The sequence below is a fragment of the Mastigoproctus giganteus genome, chromosome 1 (genome assembly GCF_048544385.1).
Source record: "Mastigoproctus giganteus isolate SK-2022 chromosome 1, ASM4854438v1, whole genome shotgun sequence".
NCBI classification, from domain to species: domain Eukaryota; kingdom Metazoa; phylum Arthropoda; class Arachnida; order Uropygi; family Thelyphonidae; genus Mastigoproctus; species Mastigoproctus giganteus.
Window position 1 is genome coordinate 269,996,591 of NC_143575.1, and position 24,692 is coordinate 270,021,282.

Here is a 24,692-nt window from a genome sequence, read left to right on the forward strand (position 1 = left end):
ATCCTTCTTGAAATGAGGCCTCCAGACCTGTATACAGTACTCTAGGTGTGGCCTGACCATTGCCTTATACAATGGAATAATCACCTCCTTATCCCTGCTGGAAAAAGTCCTGTATATCATTGACAATACTCCATGAGTTACTCTTGCAGCCCGTCTGCACTGCTCAGAGAACGTCATATCTGCCTGCAACACCACCCCCAAGTCCCTTTCATTCTCTACCGCTGTCAGTGTAGTACCACAGAGTTGATACGTTGCTCTGGGGTTGCTGTTTCCCATGTGTAGTACTTTACATTTGTTAATGTTAAACTTCATTTACCACCTCTCAGCCCATCTGCTCAACCTTTCCAGATCCTGTTGCAGCAGCATAGTGTCAGTAGTGTCCTTGACAAGTGTCCTTGTGCAGCCTTTGATTCTCCTTTGTGAGTTGGGATCACATTTGCACAACTCTAGTCTATGGGTACCTCCCTTGAGACCAAGGGAGCTCTCATAATTATGGCTATGGGTTTGCTTACTTCCTTTGCTGCCTCCTTTAATATAACTGGATAGATCCCATCCACCCCAGGTGTCTTTCTTGTGTTTATCTTCAACAATTTCCCCTCCTCCACTTTACTCTCAGTTATTACAAGATTATCTAGCTTTCTGCCAGAGTTCAATACACCTCTGGCATTCCCCTGAATAACTCCTCATGTGTGAATGTCGATATAAAATATTCATTTAGTTTGTTAGCTACGTGAGCAGGATCATCAACAGTTGAACCATCGATATCAAGTGGACCAATCTGATTCATCCCTTTCCTTCTAGAGTTTACATAAGTAAAGAATTCTTTGCTGTTTTTCTTTGCATCCTTTGACAAAGATTTCTCATAATCTGCCTTTGCCTGCCTTACCTCCTTTGTGACTTGTTTACAAACCATCTTATATCTGTCATAGGCTTCTGTGTCCCGTGTTAATTTATGTGTGTCAAGGGGGCAAGCAAAGTGCAAAGTATACACTTTGCACTTTGCTTGCCCCGTTAGGTGAGGAATCTGAGCAAGAGGAAGACAGATCGCCATGCAGGTGCCTAGTCTCCATACGCTACAATTTGCAGAAATTGTCGTTCTTGGTAAGAACAACCTTTTTTTCCCCTCACCAACATCGTTGTCTTTTTCTGTACTCGTTCCAGTAGCTCTATATCCTTCCTAAAATGAGGCATCCAGACCTGTGTGCAGCACTCAAGGTGTGGAATGACCATTGCCTATACAAGGGGTTAATCACTTCGTTATCCCTGCTAACAAAATTCCTGTATATAATTGAGAAGATTCTCATAAATTCAAGTTAAGGAAAGACAGTTTTTATTATTATTATAATTAGCCATATGGTGCAAGGAAGTCTGAGGCTTTTGCTGCACCAGCCAAAAAAATTTTGTTTGCGTTACCCCTGAGAGAGAGAGAGAGAGAGAGAGAGAGAGAGAGAGAGAGAGAGAGAGAGAGAGAGTCAAAAATAGAAGGGAATCACCAAGACGAGAAGAATGATGATATCCAGCCAGCTCAGAACCCTGGTTGTGTCAGAGCCCCTTGGGGAAATGTAGTGTAGATGTGCGGAAATTTGCCCCCTTTTTTTTTTTGTCTGATGCTGTATAAGCTTTCTTTCTTGCATCATATGCCTCTTTTACTAATGTAACAGCCGTAATGAAGGTGGGGACAGTGTGGGTTATGGAGCGTATGGGTCATCCAATTTCTGAAGTGCCCCTGCAATTTTAGAATTAATGCAGTAAGTAGCAACCCGTGTTTGCTCATGCCTGTGTACAAGAAGGATAGTTATATCTTTTAAATACTTTACCGACTTCACGAACTTATTCGCGTTCAGCTCTTTTTTTTTTTTTTTTCTTAACTGACTTTCTGCGAATTTACAGGAGTTCGTAGTGTGTGGAATAAAAACAATTCTTAAATAAAATTTCATCGATTATCTCACGAGGGCGTATGCGTGTTTATTTTGCTGAGAATGTTAGCTAGTTTCCAGCTAATTATATTACGAAGTTAAATTTGAATTTTTAAACCTATCTTGAGTACTAAATTTATGTGATCATAATTTTTTATTATTCTTTAGGTATATATAATTTGGCTGCAGCATGACTGTGGTTTTAAGGATGGAATAAATTAGCCCACCCGTATTCACTTATTAATTTATGGTGGAAACCATGGCGACCGAATCTAAACAGGAAGATCCTAGTACATATAATATTAGACCATCATTTGAAAAGAAGTAAGTATGAATGAAAGAATGTCCATGTATTTTGCTGAGTTGAAAGTGCATATAGTTTCTGGTATTCATGAGTGAGCGGGTAACCAGTGGCACACAAAATTATACATGTTGGTCGAGTATTATCGGTGTTCTGCCAAGGGCAGGTCCAGCTACATAACCCTACCCCCAGCCTTCATCTTCATCTGCCCATATCCAGTGTTGTTGGTAATGTACACTATATTAAAAATAACAATGCAGGTTGATAATACCAGACTTGAATACTACAATAATTCGCGGGCACATTAGGTATTCTTTTTTTTTTTTTTTTACGTTGCTAGGGCAGTGGTTTTCAATAGGGGTGCCGCTGCACTTTAGGTTGCCGCAACATTTCAATGGTGTCACGTAATTTGGATTTAAGTTACCTAAACTTATTATTTTTTAAATTATGTTTATTTCATTATAAAATGGTGTACAGTACCTTTTTAATTTTGTTGTGATCTTTAATTGACGTTTACTTAGTACTTCTATATAAAGAATAAAATTATATACTGTATATATATAATTTGTATTATGAAATGTAATTTTTATAATTCTATTATTGTAATAAATATCATATAACATATATTTTTTAATAATGTATACAATATATATATATATATATATACACAGAGAGAGAGAGAGAGAATCAGATCAAACAGGCAGAAAATTGAGTAGGTGTGCCATTATTAAAAAAAGGTCGAAAACCACTGTGCTAAGGCTATAACAACTAGTCAGCTGGCACCACTGGCACAGTAACTTTCATTTATATCTGCACAGAAAAAAAAATAATAAAATAATAATAAAATTAAAAAAATAATATAAAAAAAATATATATATATACAAACACTATGTGTATATTTATAATATATAATTTTATATAAATATATATAAAAATATATATTTCTATATTGTAATAAATATGAGTTACAGGACAGCCAAAAGCAAAGATAGTTGAAATATGAATAAAAGAAATAATTTAAAAATGGTGACCTGTAAAATAAAATAAAATAAAATAGATGACATGAAAATAAAGGTAATGGTAGCTTGCATCAGATAAGGATGGGCAAATTTGGATATGGTTCCAAAAAAGCAAAAATGCAATTAAATCTGATGACAGTAAAGTTAAAAGCTGATACATAATCAGGTATTTCAGGGGACTACACCTGACCATGTATCAAAAGACTATATTTCTATACTTGCCAAAAATTATCACATTTGAAACCCGGGGACTCACATCTGGTGAGTATGGGCTTGGCAAACCCAGGGTCCTGAGCTGGATATCATCATTCTTCTCTTTCTTGGTGATTCCTTTGTACTTCTCTCTCTCTCTCCCTTTCTCTCTCTCTCTCTTTCTCCTCCTCTCTCTTCTTTCTTTCTCAGCGGGTAACTCAGGATTTTTTTTTTTTTTTTTGGCTGGTGCAGCATAAGCCTCAGGCTTCCTTGTACCATATGGCTAATAATAATAATAATAATAATAATAATAATAATAATACAATATGGACCTTGTCCATACTGTATTAGATTCTATATATAAATTAATAAGAGGAGTTTACCTCAATATAGTACGTAAATTAATAAGAGGAGGTAAACTCCTCTTATTAATTTACTTATATTATTATCAACGTAGAACATATTGAGTATTTCAGCTCTGATTCATACTATGTATTAGATTCTATATTCTATATTAGAATGTGCTAATTTCACTTTCGTTGCTTTTTGGCCTTCTGCTACTATGGACAAGTATAGAACCGCAGTTCCTGATACATGGTCAGGTGTAGTCCCCTGATGAAATACCTGATCATGTATCAATATTTATTTATTTCAGCTGACATCAGATCAAGCATATTTGCCTTACCTATATTCGACCATTTTCTAAATTTGTTTTTCCCCCATATCTTATGATAGCTATAACACTGTCATATTATTTCATTTTAATAACACTATCATATTATTTTCATTTTAATAACATTATCATTTTATTTTCATTTTAATTACATTTTATTTTCATTTTATTAGTATTTTGATGTACTAATTTTACTTTACAGTTCTCACAATTTCTATTGGCTTGGTAATTCAGCCCATAATTTTCTTATATCATAATCTTTAGGATATTAACATTCTTTCCCCTTTCGCAAATCTACTACACTTCTTTTTCTACTTTCCTCACCCTTCTAGTTACTGGCACTTTGTGCAACTTTCACATCCATTTATGCAATACTTTATTCAATATATTAATACATTGGATCATTAATACTATGGATCACCTTCACGTAATATCACAGCTAATGGAGAAAGCAAATGAATATAAAACACCATTATGCCTGGCATTTGTGGATTATGAAAAGGCATTTGACTCCATACAGCATAAGGCAATGTTTCGGGCACTGGAAAGACAAGGCATAGATACTCCATATATTATGATTTTGAAGAAAATATATGAGAGTGCTACATCCTTTATTAGACTAGACAAAGACAGTAGCAAATTTAAAATCGAGAAAGGAGTTCGACAAGGAGACACAATATCTCCGAAGCTGTTTACTGCTGCCCTTGAGGAAGCTTTCAGAAGATTAGACTGGTCGCAGAAAGGAGTCAATGTGAACGGAGAGTACCTAAACCATTTACGATTTGCAGATGACATTGTGGTCATAAGCCACGATCCCAAAGAATTAGAGGAAAATCTTAATCAGTTATGCACAGTTAGTAAGGATTTTAGACTAAAGATGAATATGGCTAAAACAAAAGTAATGATGAACAAGTATGCCACGGAAAGGGAAATAATGATTGAAGGAGCAGTAATTGAAAAGGTGGAGTCATATACTTATCTGGGACAAGTTATTAGCTGTAATAATGATAAATGGCTGGAAGTCAAGAGAAGAATAAATTTTGGATGGATAGCATTCAGGAAATATAGTCACATACTGAAGAGCAATATCCCAGTTTGTCTGAAATGTAAAATAATGAATCAATGTATACTCCCCACCATGACTTATGGAAGTGAAACTTGGGCACTCACCAAAAGAATGGAAGAGAAGCTAAGAACTACACAGCGAAGAATGGAACGAATTATATTGGGAATCAGACTGTTAGATAAGAAGAGAAACACGTGGATTAGGCAGCAAACTCAAGTAAAGGACATTCTTATCAAAACTAAAGAACTAAAATGGTCTTGGGCAGGACACATAGCTCGAAGACATGATGACAGATGGACTAAGAAAATAACAGAATGGTACTCAAGAGGAGCTAGAAGAAAACCTGGAAGACAAAGGCGGAGATGGATAGATGAAATTCATGAATTTTTGAGTAGTAAATGGATGGCCAGTGCTCAAAACAGAAGGAACTGGAAAGTTGCTGGAGAGGCCTTCATCCTGCAGTGGATTGAAAATGGCTGATGATGATGATATTAATACAAACTTATATATATATACACACACTATGTGTATATATATAATATATAATATATATTTTATATAAATATATATATATATTTTTTTTTTCCCTTGTGCAGGTATTCAAATGGATGAAAGTTGCTGTGCCAGTGATATTTGCAAACATAACAGTTTAAGTCAGGGAATGACCACCGCATATCCCCGGAGCAATATGGCCTTAGTTGCTAATGCTCCTAAAAAAAAAAAAAAAGTTTAAAACCTGCTGTGACAACCTGTCACAGCAGATCGGTAGAATCCTAAGATCGCATGGGATAAAGTGCATCCAACTCCCAGGCAAGAAACTGCGTTCTCTCCTTTCCAACATAAAAACACCTGTCCCCACCCTTCTACAGAGTGGTTTGGTCTATCGCATCTCTTGCCGTGACTGCACGAGCTGCTACTTTGGAGAGACTGGACGTCGACTCGAGAAACGTCTCTCAGAACATAAAAGGGCGATCCGTTTGGCCGATGTAGAGCACTCAGCTATCGCCGAGCATGTCTGGACAACCCACCACGACATCGACCCACACCGCGATGTCGTGGTTGTGGACAGGTCCCACCATCACCTGAGGCGTACCTGGTTGGAATCGCTAAATATAAAATGCTCGGACACCGCTTTGAACAGGAACAGTGGTTGTCAAGTTAACCCCATCACAGAGTCAGTAATTCTATCCATAGACAAACGCTGGCCACGTCACCACCATACGTCACAGCCACAAACATCAACAAACAATTAACCACGTGCCTCACGCACCATCCTAGCAGTGCATCTCTATTCCAACTGCCATTCAGTATTTTAATCCGATGAAGGCTGCCACCCAGCCGAAAGCTAATTTATTTATTGTAGTTTATTAATGCTCTGTGTAACAAAAATAAAATAAATTTTCGCATTATGAATCCAGAGCACGTAGGCCTGTTTTATTAATGTCTCATAATTCATAATATATTGAAATTCTGTAATTTTATTTGTGTTCATTTTAAACTAGTAGAAGCATGTGTAAACACTGCTTGGACAAATGGACATGAGAACTAAATTTACTAATTTTGTATGTTGCTAGATAAGAGATTTCGATATTTGAGAGGCTTGACTGTAATCCAGTCTTTATTGTTATTTGTTGCATATGCATTGGTCTATTAACTTTTTTTTTTTTTTTAATGATCATTTGAAGTTTATTTTTCTTTATTGTCTTAATCTCCATAAGCATGATGGGTTTCTCTTCCTCTTGTATCTGTTAGATATATATTAAGTTTAAATACTTGTTTTTGGTAGTATGAAATTATATTATGTTCTTATTCTGCATCATCCCCCCCCCCTGTATTTTTTGGTCTTTTTCAGGATCACTGTGCAGTTCCTACACAGAAATATTAGACATAAGTTCCTATACTGATCAAATGAGTTTGAAAGCATGTATCATGTTTGTACAAGTGTGTTCAGGATGATTCACTTGTTTTGTGGCTGAAAACACTCTGGAATACCTTGTAGGGGAAATACTTGCTCTCTCTTTACATGAATTGGCCAATACTTTTTTATAAATTTTTACAGCAGAAGATGGGACCAAACCTACCTTACCCCATGATTTCATCAAATGAGTAAAGGTAGCATAAACATTATAGTATTATAGAAGACCATCTTACTCTGTAACTTTTATTTTATTTTATGAGGTGAAGTGCAAAAGTAAGGTTCCTGTTTTTTTTTTTTTTTTTATTACAAGTACAAGTGGTGCATAAGATGTTGATAAAAAAGTGTAAAGTGTTTAGTCTAATGACACCAGTGTTTTCCCCCATCTCCACGTTGTGTACTCTGTTTGTGCTACAGAACTCTGTTAAGGCCAGAGATTTTTCAAAAAATATAGGGATATTGTTCTGTTGTGTAATGTTGTGGTATGTTGTTTGTCTAACTTTTTATCTGTTGGGACCCCCTGTTGCCCACACTTTGCCACAAGGAGGCAGGTCAGGCACCCAGTAGAAGTTTATATTATTAGTACTCTGGCTGGCTCTGTCACCATAAGATCCAAAGATTTCGGTGGTTAGGTCCTATAAAAAGAAAAAAAAAAAAAAAGACATTGATCATGATGATACATCCTTACACTATTTTTAAACATAGTTAACATACTTGTTCAGACACTTGGCATAGTGGTGTCAAAGCCATTGTTCTAGCAAGATGCATCCTGATGCAGTAACAGTTGCTTACTTGACCTCGTCTTGGATGGTCTCATCCGGTGAGATGAGTTTCCATGCAGATGCTTTTTTAAATGTGGGAAAATGTGGAAGTCAAATATCTCCAATTTGGAACTATGGAAGAATGGGGAGAAAAGTCCCTACCTGTGCTAAGTGTTCAAGAGGTCTATTGCTGTTTGGGTATACAATATCATGCAACACTATAACCTGACAAAATGCGTTAACGTGACATATCAGGGCTGTATGCAGCCATGAATTCTTGATGGATTTGCGCTGGTGGAGTGGAGAGCATTTTTTTCTTGAAAATGAATTATTCCCACACCTCTATTAGTATATGTACATTTATTGTGGTCACCACATTCCATCTAAGGCTGCACTGGTTTGCCTACTAATCTGTATGTGTGTTTGTGTGTGCAGTTGCCTACCACCTACCGGTGGGGCTGCATATTAAAAAATCCCCTAATTACAATCCAATATGTTAATTAGTTATTGAGGATTATAATAGGAAACAATATTTTTTCTACTCCCATATTTTTTATAGCATCAGTAAATATTCTTGCTGATATTCATCAGCAAGAATATTTGCTGATGCTATTGAGGCAGTGTTAGGTGGGTCGGAAAACTGCTACTTTGGGGGGAGACAAGGACTAATAGATTAACAGTAGCCACTGGCAGAGGTGAAAGTGATTCTTGCACTGCTACTATTGGAATGAGCAGCAGCCTGGAAAACAAGATGCAGGGTACTTCAGACACTGCTGGGAGTCATTGCAGTACAAGTAAACACATGGGTTGTGTTAGGGTAGCTAAGAATAGGAACAGGTGCATGTATACTTGCGTGTTTTTTTTTTTTTTTTTATGAAAACCCCAAACACGAAAGGTATCAAAACCTATAGTACTTAGTACTGTGCATGGGTTGGAGGAGAAGTATGGGGGGAGGGGGATGCCGGAAACTTTGCTCTAGAGACTAAACATGGGTTTCACCACTTCAAGCCTCCAATAAGCAGAGTGGTGGTATTTCACCGGTTGATGAAAGTCATCTACCACCTACGAGTGTACACCAATGCTAGGAGTTTGGTAAATAAATTTGATGAATTTGAGGTATTGCTCAAAACATCAAAGGCAGATATTGTTGGGATTTCAGAGACGTGGTGCCACACAGATATAAGGAATGCAGAACTGGAATTTGGGGAGTACAACATCTACAGAAAGGATAGACAGGATAGGAAGGGAGGAGGGGTTATGCTATTAGTTAAGAAACACATAAAATCCAAGGAAGTGAAGCCAGTCGACATCATTGGACAGTGCAGTGTCAAGTCAGTTTGGTGTGACATAAGCATTGGGAGATCAGAATTGAAAGTAGGAGTGTGCTGTAGGCCTAATGACTCTGATGAGTATAATAAGAAACTGTACAGGGAAATAGAGTGGGCCGGTAAATCAGAGAGTCTTATAATGGGGGATTTTAATTTCCCAGATATTGACTGAAATTTGTGGGTTGGCCACTCACACACTAGCAAGGCTTTTGTGGATTTATTAGATGATTGTTTTTTACATCAGCATGTTTGGGAGGCAACTAGAGGGAGTAATACTCTTGATCTGATTATCAGTAGTGATTCTTCATGCAGTAAGAATCTGCAGATAAAGGAACCACTAGGTAGCAGTGATCACAGTGTGCTGAAGTGGGATTTACTCAAAGAGATAACTACCATCAGGGGTAAAGGGAAGTGTTTTTGCTTTCGTAAAGGTGACTACGATGGTCTGAGACAGTATTTAAATTCTATACAGTGGGACCAACTGATGCTGTTACCAACAGCAAATTCAAAATGGGAAGCATTCAAAGAATTTATCTTGGAAGCTACTAGGCTTTACATACCAACTAAGAAATATTGTTCAAGGTTCAGGCCTAAATGGATGTCAGATGAACTAATGAGATATATGCCAGAGAAGAAAAATGCAAAGGATACATATAAATTAATGGGTGACATGGAAGCCTATGATAGATATAAGCTGGTCTGTAACCAAGTCAGACCAGCTTATATCTATCATAGGAGATTAGGCAGGCAAAGGCAGATTATGAGAAATCCTTGGCAAAGGATGCAAAGAAAAACAGCAAAGAGTTCTTTACCTATGTAAACTCTAGAAGGAAAGGGATGAATCAGATTGGTCCACTGGATATTGATGGTTCAACTGTTAATGATCCTGCTCAAGTGACTAACAAACTAAATGAGTACTTTGCATCTACATTCACACATGAGGAGTTATTCAGGTAAAGGATGCCAGAGGTGAAGTAAACTCTGGCAGTGAGCTAGATGATTTTGTAATAACTGAGAGGAAAGTGGAGGAGAAATTGTTGAGGCTAAACATAAAAAAAGGCACCTGGGATGGATGGGATCTATCCATTTATATTAAAGGAGGCAGCAAAGAAGTAAGCAAACCCTTAGCCACAATTATGAGAGCTTCTTTGGACTCAGGGCACGTACCCATAGACTGGAGATGTGCAGATGTGACCCCAATTCACAAAGGAATGATCAAAGGCTGACACAAGTAATTATAGACCTGTGAGTTTAACTTCTGTTCCAGGAAAATTAATGGAGGCACTGGTTAAAGAAGCACTGCAGAATCATCTAGACAAGACTTCATTTATAGCTCGGACACAGCATGGTTTTGTTAAGGAAAAGTCTTGCCTGACCAATTTGATTGGATATTATGATGCAGTCACAAAAGAGCTGGATGCAGGGAAAAACTTTGATATTATATATTTGGATCTTAGAGAGGCTTTTGATACTGTTGCACATGGAAGACTGCTGCACAAATTTGAGCAGTGTGCATTGGAGGCCCCTCAGGGTTCAGTGTTAGGTCCATTGTTGTTTTCTGTATTTATAAATGATATTGATGATGGTATATCAAGCTTAATGTCCAAGTTTGCAGACGATACAAAGGTTGGCAGAGTTGTTAAGGACACTACTGACAATATGCTGCTGCAACAGGATCTGGAAAGGTTAAGCAGATGGGCTGAGAGGTGGCAAATGAAGTTTAACATTGACAAATGTAAAGTACTACATATGGGAAACAGTAACCCCAGAATAACGTGTCAATTATCTGTGGTTCTACACTGACATTGGTAGAGAATGAAAAGAACCTGTTAGTAATTGTGCAGGCGGCAGATATGAAGTTTTCTGAGCCGTGCAGACAGGCTGCATGAGTAGCTCATGGTGTCTTGTCAATGATATACAGGAATTTTTCTAGCAGGGATAAGGTGATTATTCCCTTGTACAAGGGAATAATCACCTTATAAGGCAATGGTCAGGCCAAACCTTGAGGTCTGGAGGCCTCATTTCAGAAGGATGTAGAGCTGCTGGAATGAGTACAAAGAAGGCAACAAGATTAGTGAATGGAACAAAGGGTTGCTCTTACGAAGAAAGGCTTAAATTTTGCAAATTATTGTCTGGAGGCTAGGCACCCACGAGGTGATCTGATAGAGGTGTATAAAGCTTGAATGGTTCGAGCATGTTCAATGCTGATGGGATTCTTCCTCTTGCTCATAATAATTTCCTGAGAGGGCACAAATTCAAATTGAGGAAAGACAGTTGTAGGATAGATGTGCGGAAATTTTCCTTTAGCCAGTGAGTAGTTGGTTAGTGGAACACACTTCCATCCCTTGTTGTGGAAGTTGATAACCTAAATAAATTTAAGGCTCAGCTGGACAGGTATTTCAAACGAATGGAGGGGTGAAATGGGAGTGGTTTTTTTTTTTTTTTTTTTTTGGCTGATGCTGCATAAGCTTGTTTTCTTGCATCATATGCCTCTACTAATGCTAATGCTCCCTCCATAGCATGTTTTTTTTATTTTAGCTGTAGTACTAGTGCTCTTTAAGCTCTATCAGTTTTATTATTATTATTATTATTAGCCATATGATGCAAGGAAGCCTGAGGCTTATGGTGCACCAGCCAAAATGTTTCCCGAGTTACCCTGAGAGAGAGGGAGAGAGATCCATGGACGTTTGTTATTAGGAGCATTAGCAACTAAGGCCATATTGCTCTGGGATATGTGGTGGTCATTCCCCGACATTTCCGCAACTTCCGTATTTGGTGGTGACGGGCTCGAACTCCGGTCTAATCAAGAAGCGTGTGTTACGCACTGCTGCTCCTTCCCACTTGGCTACGGAGGCGCCCGTGTGTGTGTGTGTGTGTGAGTGAGAGAGAGAGAGAGAGAGAGAGAGAGAGAGAGAGAGAGAGAGAGAGAGAGAGGAATCACCAAAAAAAGAGAAGGATGATGATATCCAACTCAGGACCCTGGGTTTATCAAGCCCATACTCACCAGATGGGAGCCCCTGGGGTTATTTTTCTACCATAAAATGCTTCCATTTACCTTTTCTTCATACGAGGGGGGGTATCAAAAAGTTCATACCCTGATCTAGATAAAACATCTGTAGAAAGATGCCATTTTTAGTATAAGTTGTCTACATATTCAATAACTAGCATGTGAAATTTCATTCCCGTAGGTGATCGTACACTAGAGGTGGAGCCCGAAATATGAGAAAGGACACTGTGGTTGACAAATTGGAGTATCGAGCAGTGATCAAGTTCCTGCATTTGCAGGGCAAGAAAGCTCAGGAAATTGAACAAATGAAAAAGCCGTTATGGGCAGAACTGTCCATCCTTATGACACTGCAAAAAAGTGGAAATGGGAGTTCCAATGCAGTCCTACAAGTGTCTTTGATGAGCCAAGAAAAGGAAGGCCATCAACATACAGACAATGAGATGGTTGCAAAGGATGAGCAGCTGGTGCTGAGTGACAGATATGTGACAATTAATTTCATTGCAAATACAGTGGGAATTAGTTATGGGTCTTCCCGCAGCATTTTACATTACCATCTGCACATGTCTAAGGTCTCTGCACAATGGGTTCCAAAATTGCTGACACCTTTTCAGAAGCAATGTCAAATGCAGTGTTCTCATCAACTGCTGGATTTGTGCTACTGCAGCACCCACCCTAATTTCCTGACCTAGCACTGTCAAAATTCTTGTTTTGAGAAATGGAGAAACCATTACATGGATGTCGCTTTGATTCGTCTCAGGAAGTCATCAATGAAGTAAAATCATGGTTTCAGGCTATGATCAAGGCATTAAACAACTGATCCATAGATGGGAGAAATGTGTTACTCTACACGGAGAACATAGAAAAGGATTAAAGTTCTTGTGAAGAACTTTAATCTTTAAAACCTTTCTAGGGCTATTATTTCTAGGTAAGGGTACAAACTTTTGATACCCCCTCAAATATACTAATAATTATGTATTTTAGTTTCAGTTTTGCATTACTACATATTGAAAATGCTCAAATTAAGCTGTATAATTTGGGATACTCTCCCATATTATATATTATGCTGTATAATATGATAAACATTATGCTATGTTATCTTTTATGCTAATATCTTTTGTGCTGAATACTACTGTGTTTTCTTCATGAAAGATTTGCAAAGATTTATGTAAAAGTGTTATATTTTATGACTTTGTTATATGTGTGTAGATTACTAATAAATAAATAAAATAAAGAAATTTATTGTTCTGTAAGAGATTTTGTTTAAATAATTTTATTTTTCAACTAAATTTGTAATCATGAAATGGTAGCTAAAATATTAAAAATTGCAAATAATATAAAATATCTTGTCTGTGTTTTTTTAACAGGATGAAACTTCTTTGGAAGTTTCTAATTAAATTACATTAAATTATTTAATAAATAAAATTCCATATACAGGTAGCTCTCGACTTTAAGAGCTAATTCGTTCCTAGCGTGCACTCGTAAAGTGGGAATTTATTTCCCCTAGACATAATGTTATAAATAGGGGTTATGTTATCAACAATGAAATTAGTTGCATTATGTATAAAATGATTGATTTATCCAAAGAAATGAAAACGTAGCCTGTAAAATCAAGCAATTTATAATGACAGAGAAATTATTTATGACTTACAAATGTTGAAGAATGTTTATTCTTCTTCATCATCATCATCAACTAAATACACACTCATTGATCACTCGTTATTGGCTCGGCACTCATTGGTTTGTTGCACAAGGAGTCGTCTTTAGAAATGCTTCAAGAGGCATTTATTTCCAAGATAATCTTCTCTTTTCTTTATAAATTTGAATAGCATGCATAAGCATTTTTTAACGGAATGTACAAATTGCAACTAACACTATTTGCACGGAGTAACAAGTTTACGAAGCTTAAAAAAAATGAAGAGAAGATTCTAAAAATTTATTTATGTTTTTTATATGATTGAAGATTTCAGTAAAGGGCAAACACATTTCACCAAACCCACACAATTTCAGCTATCGGTATTTTCACAAATGCAATAACATTGAGTTTACTACCTGTTTATAATTGCTTGCAGTAACAGAAAAGCCCAATAAACCGGAAAGTGCAAATTGTTGTTATTGTTTTATGGTTGTGATTTCCAAAAATGTGCTTTAGAAAAATATCACAAAGCCGTTCAAAATTGGTTCTTATAACATATGATAATGATGAAAATATTGTGCATTTAATGATTTTAATTGGTAACAAATACAATTTACACTATAAAAATGACTTTTTTTTGTGAGTTATATAGCGAAAATTTAAACTTCTGAGTTGTGGAATGAATTACCAAAAAACAATGTGTTATTGGGTTCACATCACAATATTTTCGCAATACAATGGTAACAGGGTACACTGTATTGTATAGCTATGCGCATGGTTTGAAATTCAGTATTTTTGAATGTTTAGCATTCATTTTTTGCAATTAAAATTCATATTTTGGATTTTGTTGATACTTGATACTTTAAAAAAAAAACTCGTAAACCCGGGAACTCATAAAGCGAGAACTGCCTGTATATATTCTGAATGGTCAAGGCCAGAAGAGTTTACAGTTTCATCATTGTGGAAGAGAGAATATTACTTGGGGTAACGTTCTCTCATTCTATTTCAGTTAGTAGTTAAAATAATAGTAAACCTTTTTTTTTCTGAGGTTTCGACCGCTTGCTGTAAAGGAAGCAATTAGGCTGGTTCTAATTGAAGAATTAGGAGACAAAACGTACAGCCCTACCGATGCAGCAGATTGGGCAAGAACCATTGCTGATGCCATTCAGAATAAAATGAAAGGTAATAGTTTAATTATTATAATATTAAGATGATTGTTAACCATCATCAGTAACGCTTAATGTGGTACTGTTAGTCTTTGCAAAGGATGCAAGAAAGCAAGCTTATACAGCATCAGTCAAAAAAAAAAAAAAAAAAAGCCAACACTACCCACATACCATACCACCTGTCCATTCTTTCTAACAGTTCATCCAGTTCTTCCTTCAATTTATTCAAACTATCCATGTCTACAACACAGATGAGTGTTTTCAAACAATTGACCACCTGTTAGCTGAAATGAAAGCAAATTTCTGCATATCTACCCTGCACCCATCCTTCCTCAATTTGTGCAACCTTGTGTGTTGTGTGAGCATGAGGGAAAAATGCTATTTATTATTGCTTGCTCCGTCCATTCAACGCTGTAAACACATCGATCAGATATCACAGGTGCCAAGTCTCCGGGGGCACTTCCGTAGCCAGGTGGGCAGGAGCAGCAGTGCGTAGCACACGCTTCTTGATTAGACCGGAGTTCGAGCCTGTGACCACCAAATATGGAGGATGCGGAAAGGTTAGGGAATGACCACCGCATATCCCCGGAGCAATATGGCCTTAGTTGCCAATGCTCCTAAAAACCAAATAACGAACATAACAATAACAAACCAAGTCTCCCGGCACTGCAGTTTGCAGTACTGAAGCCTTTCCTGGCAAGAGGAAGGGCTCAAAAAAGGTGATATTGTTGTACAAGTTGGCACTAATTACATTAAGAGTAGAATATCTGCAGACTTACTTAACAGGTACAGGGCAATGTTGAAAAAAAGTTGAGTTAGGGTTAAATTTGAAAGTGTCTGCAATTCTGCCCAGACATGATCGGAGAGAGTATATGATGAAAGCCTTATCAAACAGTTTGGCCATGAAGAGATTGTATGCATTAGGCGTGTGGAAGAGAAGAAAAATGCATGGGATGCATATAAATTATTGGGAAACACAGAAGCCATTGGTAGATACAAACTAGTCTGTAATCAAACCACAAAGGAGGTTAGACAAGTTTGTTTGTTTGTTATTTGGTTTTTAGGAGCATTAGCAACTAAGGCCATATTGCTCTGGGATATGCGGTGGTCATTCCCTGACCTTTCCGCATCCTCCATATTTGGTGGTGACGGGCTCAAACCCCGGTCTAATCAAGAAGCGTGTGCTACGCACTGCTGCTCCTTCCCACCTGGCTACGGAGGTGCCTCAGGTTAGACAAGTGTAGGCAGATTATGAGAAATTTTTGGTAAAGGATGCAAAGAAAAATATCAAACACTTCATTATTAATGTAAACACTAAAAGAAAGGGGATGAATCAAATTGGTCCACTTGATATCAGTGGTTTGATTGCAGATGATCATTCTCAGATAGCTGCCAAACTAAATGAGTATTTTGCATCTACATTCACACACTCTAACAGGGAGTTAAATGATTTTGTAATAACTGAGAGCAAAGTGGAGGAGAAATCATCGAAGTTAAACATAAGAAAGGCATCTGGGCTGGATGGGATCTATCCAGTTATATTATAGGAGGTGGCAAAGGAAGTAAGCAAACCCTTAGCCATAATTATGAGAGCATCCTTGGACTCAAGGAAGTCCCCATGGACTGGAGATGTGCAAATGTATCTCCAATTCACAAAGAGGATCAAAGGGTGACACGAGCATTACAGACCTGTTAGTTTGACTTCTGTTTCATGGAAAATAATGCAGTCACTAGTTAAAAAAGCATTGCAGGATCACCTAAACAAGACTGCAGTAATAATTCAGGCACAGCATGGGTTTGTTAAGGGGAAATATTGTTTGACCAATTTGATTAGAAACTACAATGTGGTCACAAAGGAGCCGGATGAAAAAAATAATTTGATATCATATACTTGGATTTGGGAAAACTTTTGATACTGTTGCACATAAAAGACTCCTGTACAAATTGGAACTGTGTGACATTAAGGGCAAGTTGCTACAATGGATAAATTAATGGTTGAGTGGGAGAAGACAAGAGAGTGGTAATCAATGTTATTAGTGGAGTACCCCTGTGTTCGGTGTTGTGCCCTTGTTGTTTTCTATATTTATCAATGATATTGAGGAAGGCATATCAGGCTCAATGTCCAATTTGCAGATGATATATCGGTTGGCACTGTGGTTAACGATGATAATTTCAGTGTGCTACTGCAACAGGATCTAGAAAAATTAGGCAGATGGGCCAAGAAATTGCAACTGAAGTTTAACATTGACAAATGTAAAGTACTATATATTGGTAGCAGTAACCCAGAGTAACTTATGAATTATATGGTACTACACTCAAGGTAGTGAAAAATGAAAAAGACCTGGGGGTAATTGTGCCGTCAGATATGAAGTTTTCAGAGCAGTGCAGACAGGCTGCCAGAGCAGCTCATGAGGTCTTGACCAGGAACTTAACTAGCAGGGATTAGAGGTGATTATCCCATTGTATAGCAATGGTCAGGCCACACCTTGAGTCTGCATACAGGTCTGGAGGCCTCATTTTAGGACATACAGTTGCTGAAACAAGTACAGAGAAGGGCAACGAGATTGGTGAGGGGAGCAAAAGGTCGCTCTTACAAAAAAGGCTTAAGATATAGACCTGTGAGTTTAACTTCTGTTCCTGGAAAATTAATGGAGGCACTGGTTAAAGAAGCACTGCAGGATCATGTAGACAAGACGTCAGTTATAGCTCGGACACAGCATGGTTTTGTTAAGGGGAAGTCTTGCCTGACCAATTTGATTGGATACTATGATGCAGTCACAAAAGAACTGGATGCAGGGAATAACTTTGATATTATATACTTGGATCTTAGAAAGGCTTTTGATACTGTTGCACATGGAAGACTGCTGCACAAATTGGAGCAGTGTGGCATTGGAGGCAAATTGCTGCTATGGATAAAGGGGTGGTTGAGGGGGAGAAGACAGAGAGTGGTAATCAATGGACACTGCTCATCGTGGACTAATGTTATTAGTGGAGTCCCTCAGGGTTCAGTATTGGGTCCTTTATTGTTCTCTGTATTTATAAATGATATTGATGATGGTATATCAAGCGTAATGTCCAAGTTTGCAGACGATAGGACGAAGGTCGGCAGGGTTGTCAAGGACACTACTGACACTATGCTGCTGCAACAGGATCTGGAAAGGTTGACCAGATGGGCTGAGAGGTGGCAAATGAAGTTTAACATTGACAAATGTAAAGTACTACATATGGGAAACAGCAACCCCAGAGCAATGTATTAACTCTGTGGTACTACACTGACAGTGGTAGAGAATGAAAGGGACCTGGGGGTGGTTGTGCAGGCAGATATGAAGTTCTCTGAGCAGTGCAGACGGGCTGCAAGAGTAGCTCATGGTGTATTGTCAATGATATATAGGAATTTTTCTAGCAGGGATAAGGAAGTGATTATTCCCTTGTATAAGGCAATGGTCAGGCCACACCTAGAGTACTGTATACAGGCCTGGAGACCTCATTTCAAGAAGGATATAGAGCTGCTGGAACGAGTACAGAGAAGAGCAACAAGATTAGTGCATGGAACAAAGGGGTGCTCTTACGAAGAAAGGCTTAAGTTTTGCAAATTACAGTGTCTGGAGACTAGGCACCAGCGAGGTGATCTGATAGAGGTGTACAAAGCCTTGAATGGTTTGAGCATGCTCAATGCTGGTGGGATTCTTCCTCTTGCTCAGAATAATCACCTGAGAGGGCATAAGTTCAAATTGAGGAAAGACAGATGTAGGATAGATGTGTGGAAATTTGCCTTTAGCCAGCGGGTGGTTGGTAGGTGGAACAGACTTCCATCCCTTGTCGTGGAAGTTGATAGCCTAAATAAGTTTAAGGCTCAGCTGGACAGGTATTTCGAACGAACAGAGGGGTGAAGTGGAAGTGGTTATTTTTTATTTATTTATTTTACTTTATTTTTTTTTGGCTGATGCTGCATAAGCTTGCTTTCTTGCATCAAATGCCTCTACTAATGCTAATGCTAAGTTCTTCAAATTGCAGCGTCTGGAGACTAGGCATCTGCGAGGTGATCTGATTGAGGTGTATAAGGCTTGGAATCCCATCAGCATTCCGTTTGAGCAAACGGAATGCTGATGGGATTCTTCCTCTTTCTCTGTTTATTCACTTGAAGAAGCGTAAATTCGAATTGAGGAAAGACAGTTGCAGAATAGATGTGCAGAAGTTTGTCTTTAGCTAGTAAGTGGTTATTGCTGGAATAAACTTGCAACTGTTGATGTGGAAGGAAGGTGATAACTTAAATAAATTCAAGCACTAGACAAAGTTGGAGGGAATGGGTATGCAAAATGTTTATTTTTCCCGATACTGTATAAGCTTATTTTCTTGTGTCATATGCTACTGCTAATGCTAAGAGTAAGAGAATGTAGGTGATATGCAAATTCATTCATTTTTATTGGTATGCTCTGCATGCTTTGCCATTGATATCTTTGCAATGGTTTACTTTGATCAGCATTAGTTTTGGAAGCAATAATGGAGGCGATGAAGATGTCATTGAAGTTTGCAGGTTCAGTACAAATCTCAAACCAATTTCCAAAGACCTGCTTATTACTTTTTATGGCAATAATAAGTAATAAGCAGGAAATATAACCAATACAACTTTTGGAAGTTGTTGAAAAATCTGTCATCATACTTACTGAACATGAATATTGTGTCACATGGTCTTGATTCTATTGTTTTTTTTTTTAATAGTATGTCACATCATGATTCTGTATTTTTTTCTTTTTTTTGCAGCATATATTGTTTTGCCAAGAGATATTGTCATTTTAACCCGAATGAGTGTTAGATGAACTGATTAGACTAGTGGCAAACAAGAAAAACACATAGGATGATTATAATTTATCAGGGGAGACAGAAAACTTTAGTAAGTACAAACTAATCTGTGATCAAGTCATTGAGGAGAACTTTAGGCAAGCTAAGGCAGATTATGCGCAGTATTTTGCTAAGAGCACAAGGAAAAGTAGCAAAAAAATTCTTTGCTTACGTTAATACTAGAAGGAAAGTTATGAACCATTTATCCCACTAGATATGAATAGCATAACTATTTATCCTGTTTTTCAAAGCTGAACAAAAAGTTTTACAAGTTCCTGAAAAACTGAATAAATATTTTGCATCCACATTTACATGTAAAGAAGATTTTAGGGATATATACCTTGGGCTGATGGTATCTCTCCTATTATTGCTAAAAGAAGCAGCAAGGGAAGTAAGCAAAGATTCATTCATTATTATGAGAGCATTTTTGGATTCAGAAGTTCCCACAAATTGAAGATTTGTAACTCTCTCTCATATTCACAAAGGATGACGTGAATAAATACAGACCTGTAAACTAGACTTCTACTCCAGAGGAAATAATGAAGTTAGTGGTTAAAGAAATATTGCAGGATCTTCTTTATAGGAATACCATCATATGAAGATCACAGCATGGATTTATTAATGGGAATCTTACATGACCAATCTGAAAGTATGTTGCTTTGTTGGAACAATTACCAGTTAGCCTCCTTTTATTCATAGTAGTAACTTGCTCCTGTTGCTACTTGGTTCTAATTTATACAATAGTTGTACATGGGCGACATTATGAAAGGTTTTATTGTAATCTAAGTTATACAAGGGGCATTTGAAAAATTTGTGGCCTGAGTACAAAGGATTTATTTGAGAAGTCTGGTAACACCTTGATCTCAGGTGCAAATAAAGTTTTTTTTCCTGAGCCTCCAGGAATGCATCCACTGCAGCAATGGGCGCCTCCGTAGCCAGGTGGGCAGGAGCGGCAGTGTGTAGCACACGCTTCTTGATTAGACCGGGGTTCGAGCCCGTGACCACCAAATACGGAGGATGCGGAAAGGTCAGAGGAATGACCACTACATATCCTCAGAGCAATATGGCCTTAGTTGCTAATGCTCCTAAAAACCAAATAACAACTGCAGCAATGATGTCACTATCACTGGGGAAATAGATGCTAGCTGGGTATTTTTTCAAATTAGGAAACAGATGAAAATCTAGTGGTTAAAATCTGGTGAATATGGGGAGAATGGTCCAAGGTTTCAGTGCCACACTGATGCAGTGCAGAGTGACAGACTTGTGAGCAGGTGCATTATCCTTGTGAAATAACACTCCTTTGCTAAGTTTTTCTGAGTATTTATCTTCGATGTTTTCACTCACACACATTACTTTGAGAGTTGTGTAATATGTTCCTGTGACTTTCTGGCCTTTCTGAAGGTAATCCACTAGCAACACTCCATCAGCAGGGAGCATGGAGTGCTGTTAGTTTGCTTGAAAATGATGCGAACATTCACTTGATTTGACAGATCTTGTGTTTTTGATCTTCTCTCAACAACTTTGGGATTCATCATGCTGACACTTTTTTCGTAGCAAGAAGTTTATTACATTTTTGTGTACAGTGCCTGAAAACTATATATGCCAGTTCCATATAAACATTTTACTATCTATTATTTCTTTTCAATTTGGTCTTTCATTGAACATTACCTTTTTTTTTTTTTTTTTTTTTGGCTGATGCTGTGTAAGTTTGCTTCCTTGCATCATTTGCCCCTACTAATATTAAGTTGGGCTTTTTCTCAGCCCAGTCCATCAAAACGTTTAATAATTTAAGTTTTCTAAAATGTATCACTGAATTAGATTTTTGTTGGTTAATCATAAAGTAGGCCTGCCTAATTATAAAATCTTTGATTTTTAAAACAACTTTTTTGGTAATTATTGATTGCTAATTAACTCAAGCATTTAGGGCATAAGCCTCAAGCTATGAAGGAGTCTAGACTATGTATAAATATAGTGCAAATGCATCAAGAATACATAGCTATATCTGAATAAATCAGATTATTAATAAAACGGCATCGTTTTAAGTTATATCTCATATTGTGAATACCTTCACAACGAGTTGCCATGATATTGCACTACTTCGAATAAGTAACGCTTCACCTAAGGAGAAGACTAATGTTACTTATTCTCAGATGGATACCACCACCCAGACGGCACCGTTTCAGGGCTATTTGGCCCTTCTTCGGTGGGTGGGTAGGTACCCGAGTGATGCAATGATGGCAAAACAGTTATGAAGTATAACTCCACAATATGAGAGATGCCTGATGGTGTATCATGTATTTAGACTCAAGCATTTAGGGCATAAGCCTCAAGCTATGAAGGAGTCTAGACTATGTATAAATATAGTGCAAATGCATCAAGAATACATAGCTATATCTGAATAAATCAGATTATTAATAAAACGGCATCGTTTTAAGTTATATCTCATATGATGGTGTATACATGATACACCATCAGGCATCTCTCATATTGTGGAGTTATACTTCATAACTGTTTTGCCATCATTGCATCACTCGGGTACCTACCCACCCACCGAAGAAGGGCCAAATAGCCCTGAAACGGTGCCGTCTGGGTGGTGGTATCCATCTGAGAATAAGTAACATTAGTCTTCTCCTTAGGTGAAGCGTTACTTATTCGAAGTAGTGCAATATCATGGCAACTCGTTGTGAAGGTATTCACAATATGAGATATAACTTAAAACGATGCCGTTTTATTAATAATCTGATTTATTCAGATATAGCTATGTATTCTTGATGCATTTGCACTATATTTATACATAGTCTAGACTCCTTCATAGCTTGAGGCTTATGCCCTAAATGCTTGAGTCTAAATACATGATACACCATCAGGCATCTCTCATATTGTGGAGTTATACTTCATAACTGTTTTGCCATCATTGCATCACTCGGGTACCTACCCACCCACCGAAGAAGGGCCAAATAGCCCTGAAACGGTGCCGTCTGGGTGGTGGTATCCATCTGAGAATAAGTAACATTAGTCTTCTCCTTAGGTGAAGCGTTACTTATTCGAAGTAGTGCAATATCATGGCAACTCGTTGTGAAGGTATTCACAATATGAGATATAACTTAAAACGATGCCGTTTTATTAATAATCTGATTTATTCAGATATAGCTATGTATTCTTGATGCATTTGCTAATTAACATAATTTATTTTTCAGAATTTGAATATGACAGGTATAAGTTAGTAGCACAAGTTGTTATTGGGGAGCAGAGAGGCGAGGGAGTGAAGTAAGTAGTAATTCAATTTAAATGAAATATTTTAATTATGTTTTAATTTGAATTTAATTAATTTATAGTTTACTTCTCAAACTACAATGAAATTATAACCTATTTGCTTAGTTAACCCATCAGCAAGTATGCGGGGACTTCTGAGGCTTCTTCTAAAAAGTAATACATTGCTGCTTATTAACCAGATTGTTCACCAAGTACGCACACAGGGCAAAAAGTATTTTCTTTGATATCCATAAAAATTTGAAAAGTAACTGATAATGAGGATTTCAAGCCAGTGTGTGAATGGTTTTGCACTTAACTCTAGAAATACATTGTAAATTTATTTTAGGTGTGAGAAATTGTTTGAAAGGTGTCAGTTATTGTCACTGAAGTAATTTTCCTTTTCCAAAGGGCTTTTCTTTAAGCTACCAACTTCCACAACAACAGGTGGAAGTCTGTTCCAGCAATCACTACCTGCTGGTTAAAGGCAAACTTCCTCACATCTATTTTACAATTGTATTTCCTCAGTTTGAATCTGTGCCCCCTCAGGTTCTTAATCTCAGCAAATGGAAGTATCCCATCAGCATTGAGCCTGCTTAAACCATTCAAGGCCTTTAACACTGCAATCAGATCACCTCACAGTTGCCTAGTCTCCAGATGCTGAAATTGACAGAATTTAAGACTCACCTGGTAAGAGAACCCCCTTTGTTCCTCTCACCAATCTTGTTGCCCTTCTCTGTACTCATTCTAGCAACTCTAAATCCTTCCTAAAATAAGGCCTCTTATGCAGTACTCAAGATGTAGCCTGACCATTCCATTATACAAAAGGATAATCGCCTCCTTGTCTGCTAGCAAAATTCCTATATAACATTGGCAAAACTCCATGACCTGCTCTGGCAGCACATCTGCACTGCTCAGACAACTTCATATCCAACTGCACAGTTACCCCCAGGTCTTTTTCAGTCTCCACCTCCCTGTGTGTAGCACTACACAGTTGGAACATTTCTCTTGGGTTACTGCTACATTGCTATCTTGGATTATGCAGTACTTTGCATTTGTCAATATTAAACTTCAGCTGCTACTTCTCAGCCCATCTACCTAACTTTTCTAGATCCTGTTGCAGTAGCATACTGTCTTTACTGTCATCAACAACCCTGCCAACCTTCGTATCGTCTGCAAACTTGTACATTAAGCCTGATATATCTTCATCGATATCATTAATAAATACACAAAACAACAATGGGCTCAGCACCAAACCCTGGGGTACTCCACTAATAATATTAGTCCACGTAGAGCAGTGTCCATTTATTACCACTCTCTGCCATCTCCCATTCAACCACCCTTTATCCATTGCAACAACTTGCCCTTAATGCCATACCACTCTAATTTGTACAGCAGTCTTCCATGTGCAACAGTATCAAAAGCTTTCCTGAAATCCAAGTATATGATAACAAATTATTTTTTGCATCCAGTTCATTTGTGACTACATTGTAGTATCCAATCAAATTAGTCAGACAAGACTTCCTCTTAACAAACCCTTGCTGTCTGAACAATTACTGCAGTCTTGTCCAGGTGATCCTGCATCACTTCTTTAACCAGTGACGCCATTATTTTCCCCGGAACAGAA

The 24,692-nt window shown here is 37.6% G+C and overlaps 1 protein-coding gene across 1 annotated transcript in view; it reads left to right on the forward strand.

The window, feature by feature from the left end:
* Positions 1 to 1,959: 1,959 nt before the first annotated feature.
* The window catches only part of LOC150091968 (dynein light chain Tctex-type protein 2B-like), a 34,843-nt gene continuing 12,110 nt past the window's right edge, over positions 1,960 to 24,692 (forward strand). The window contains exons 1-4 of the mRNA XM_090386341.1: positions 1,960 to 1,981; positions 2,085 to 2,240; positions 14,860 to 14,993; positions 23,014 to 23,083. Of these exons, the coding sequence (XP_090242467.1) occupies positions 2,164 to 2,240; positions 14,860 to 14,993; positions 23,014 to 23,083 (281 nt within the window). The 5' untranslated portion in view covers positions 1,960 to 1,981; positions 2,085 to 2,163. The remainder of the gene's footprint in view (positions 1,982 to 2,084; positions 2,241 to 14,859; positions 14,994 to 23,013; positions 23,084 to 24,692) is intronic.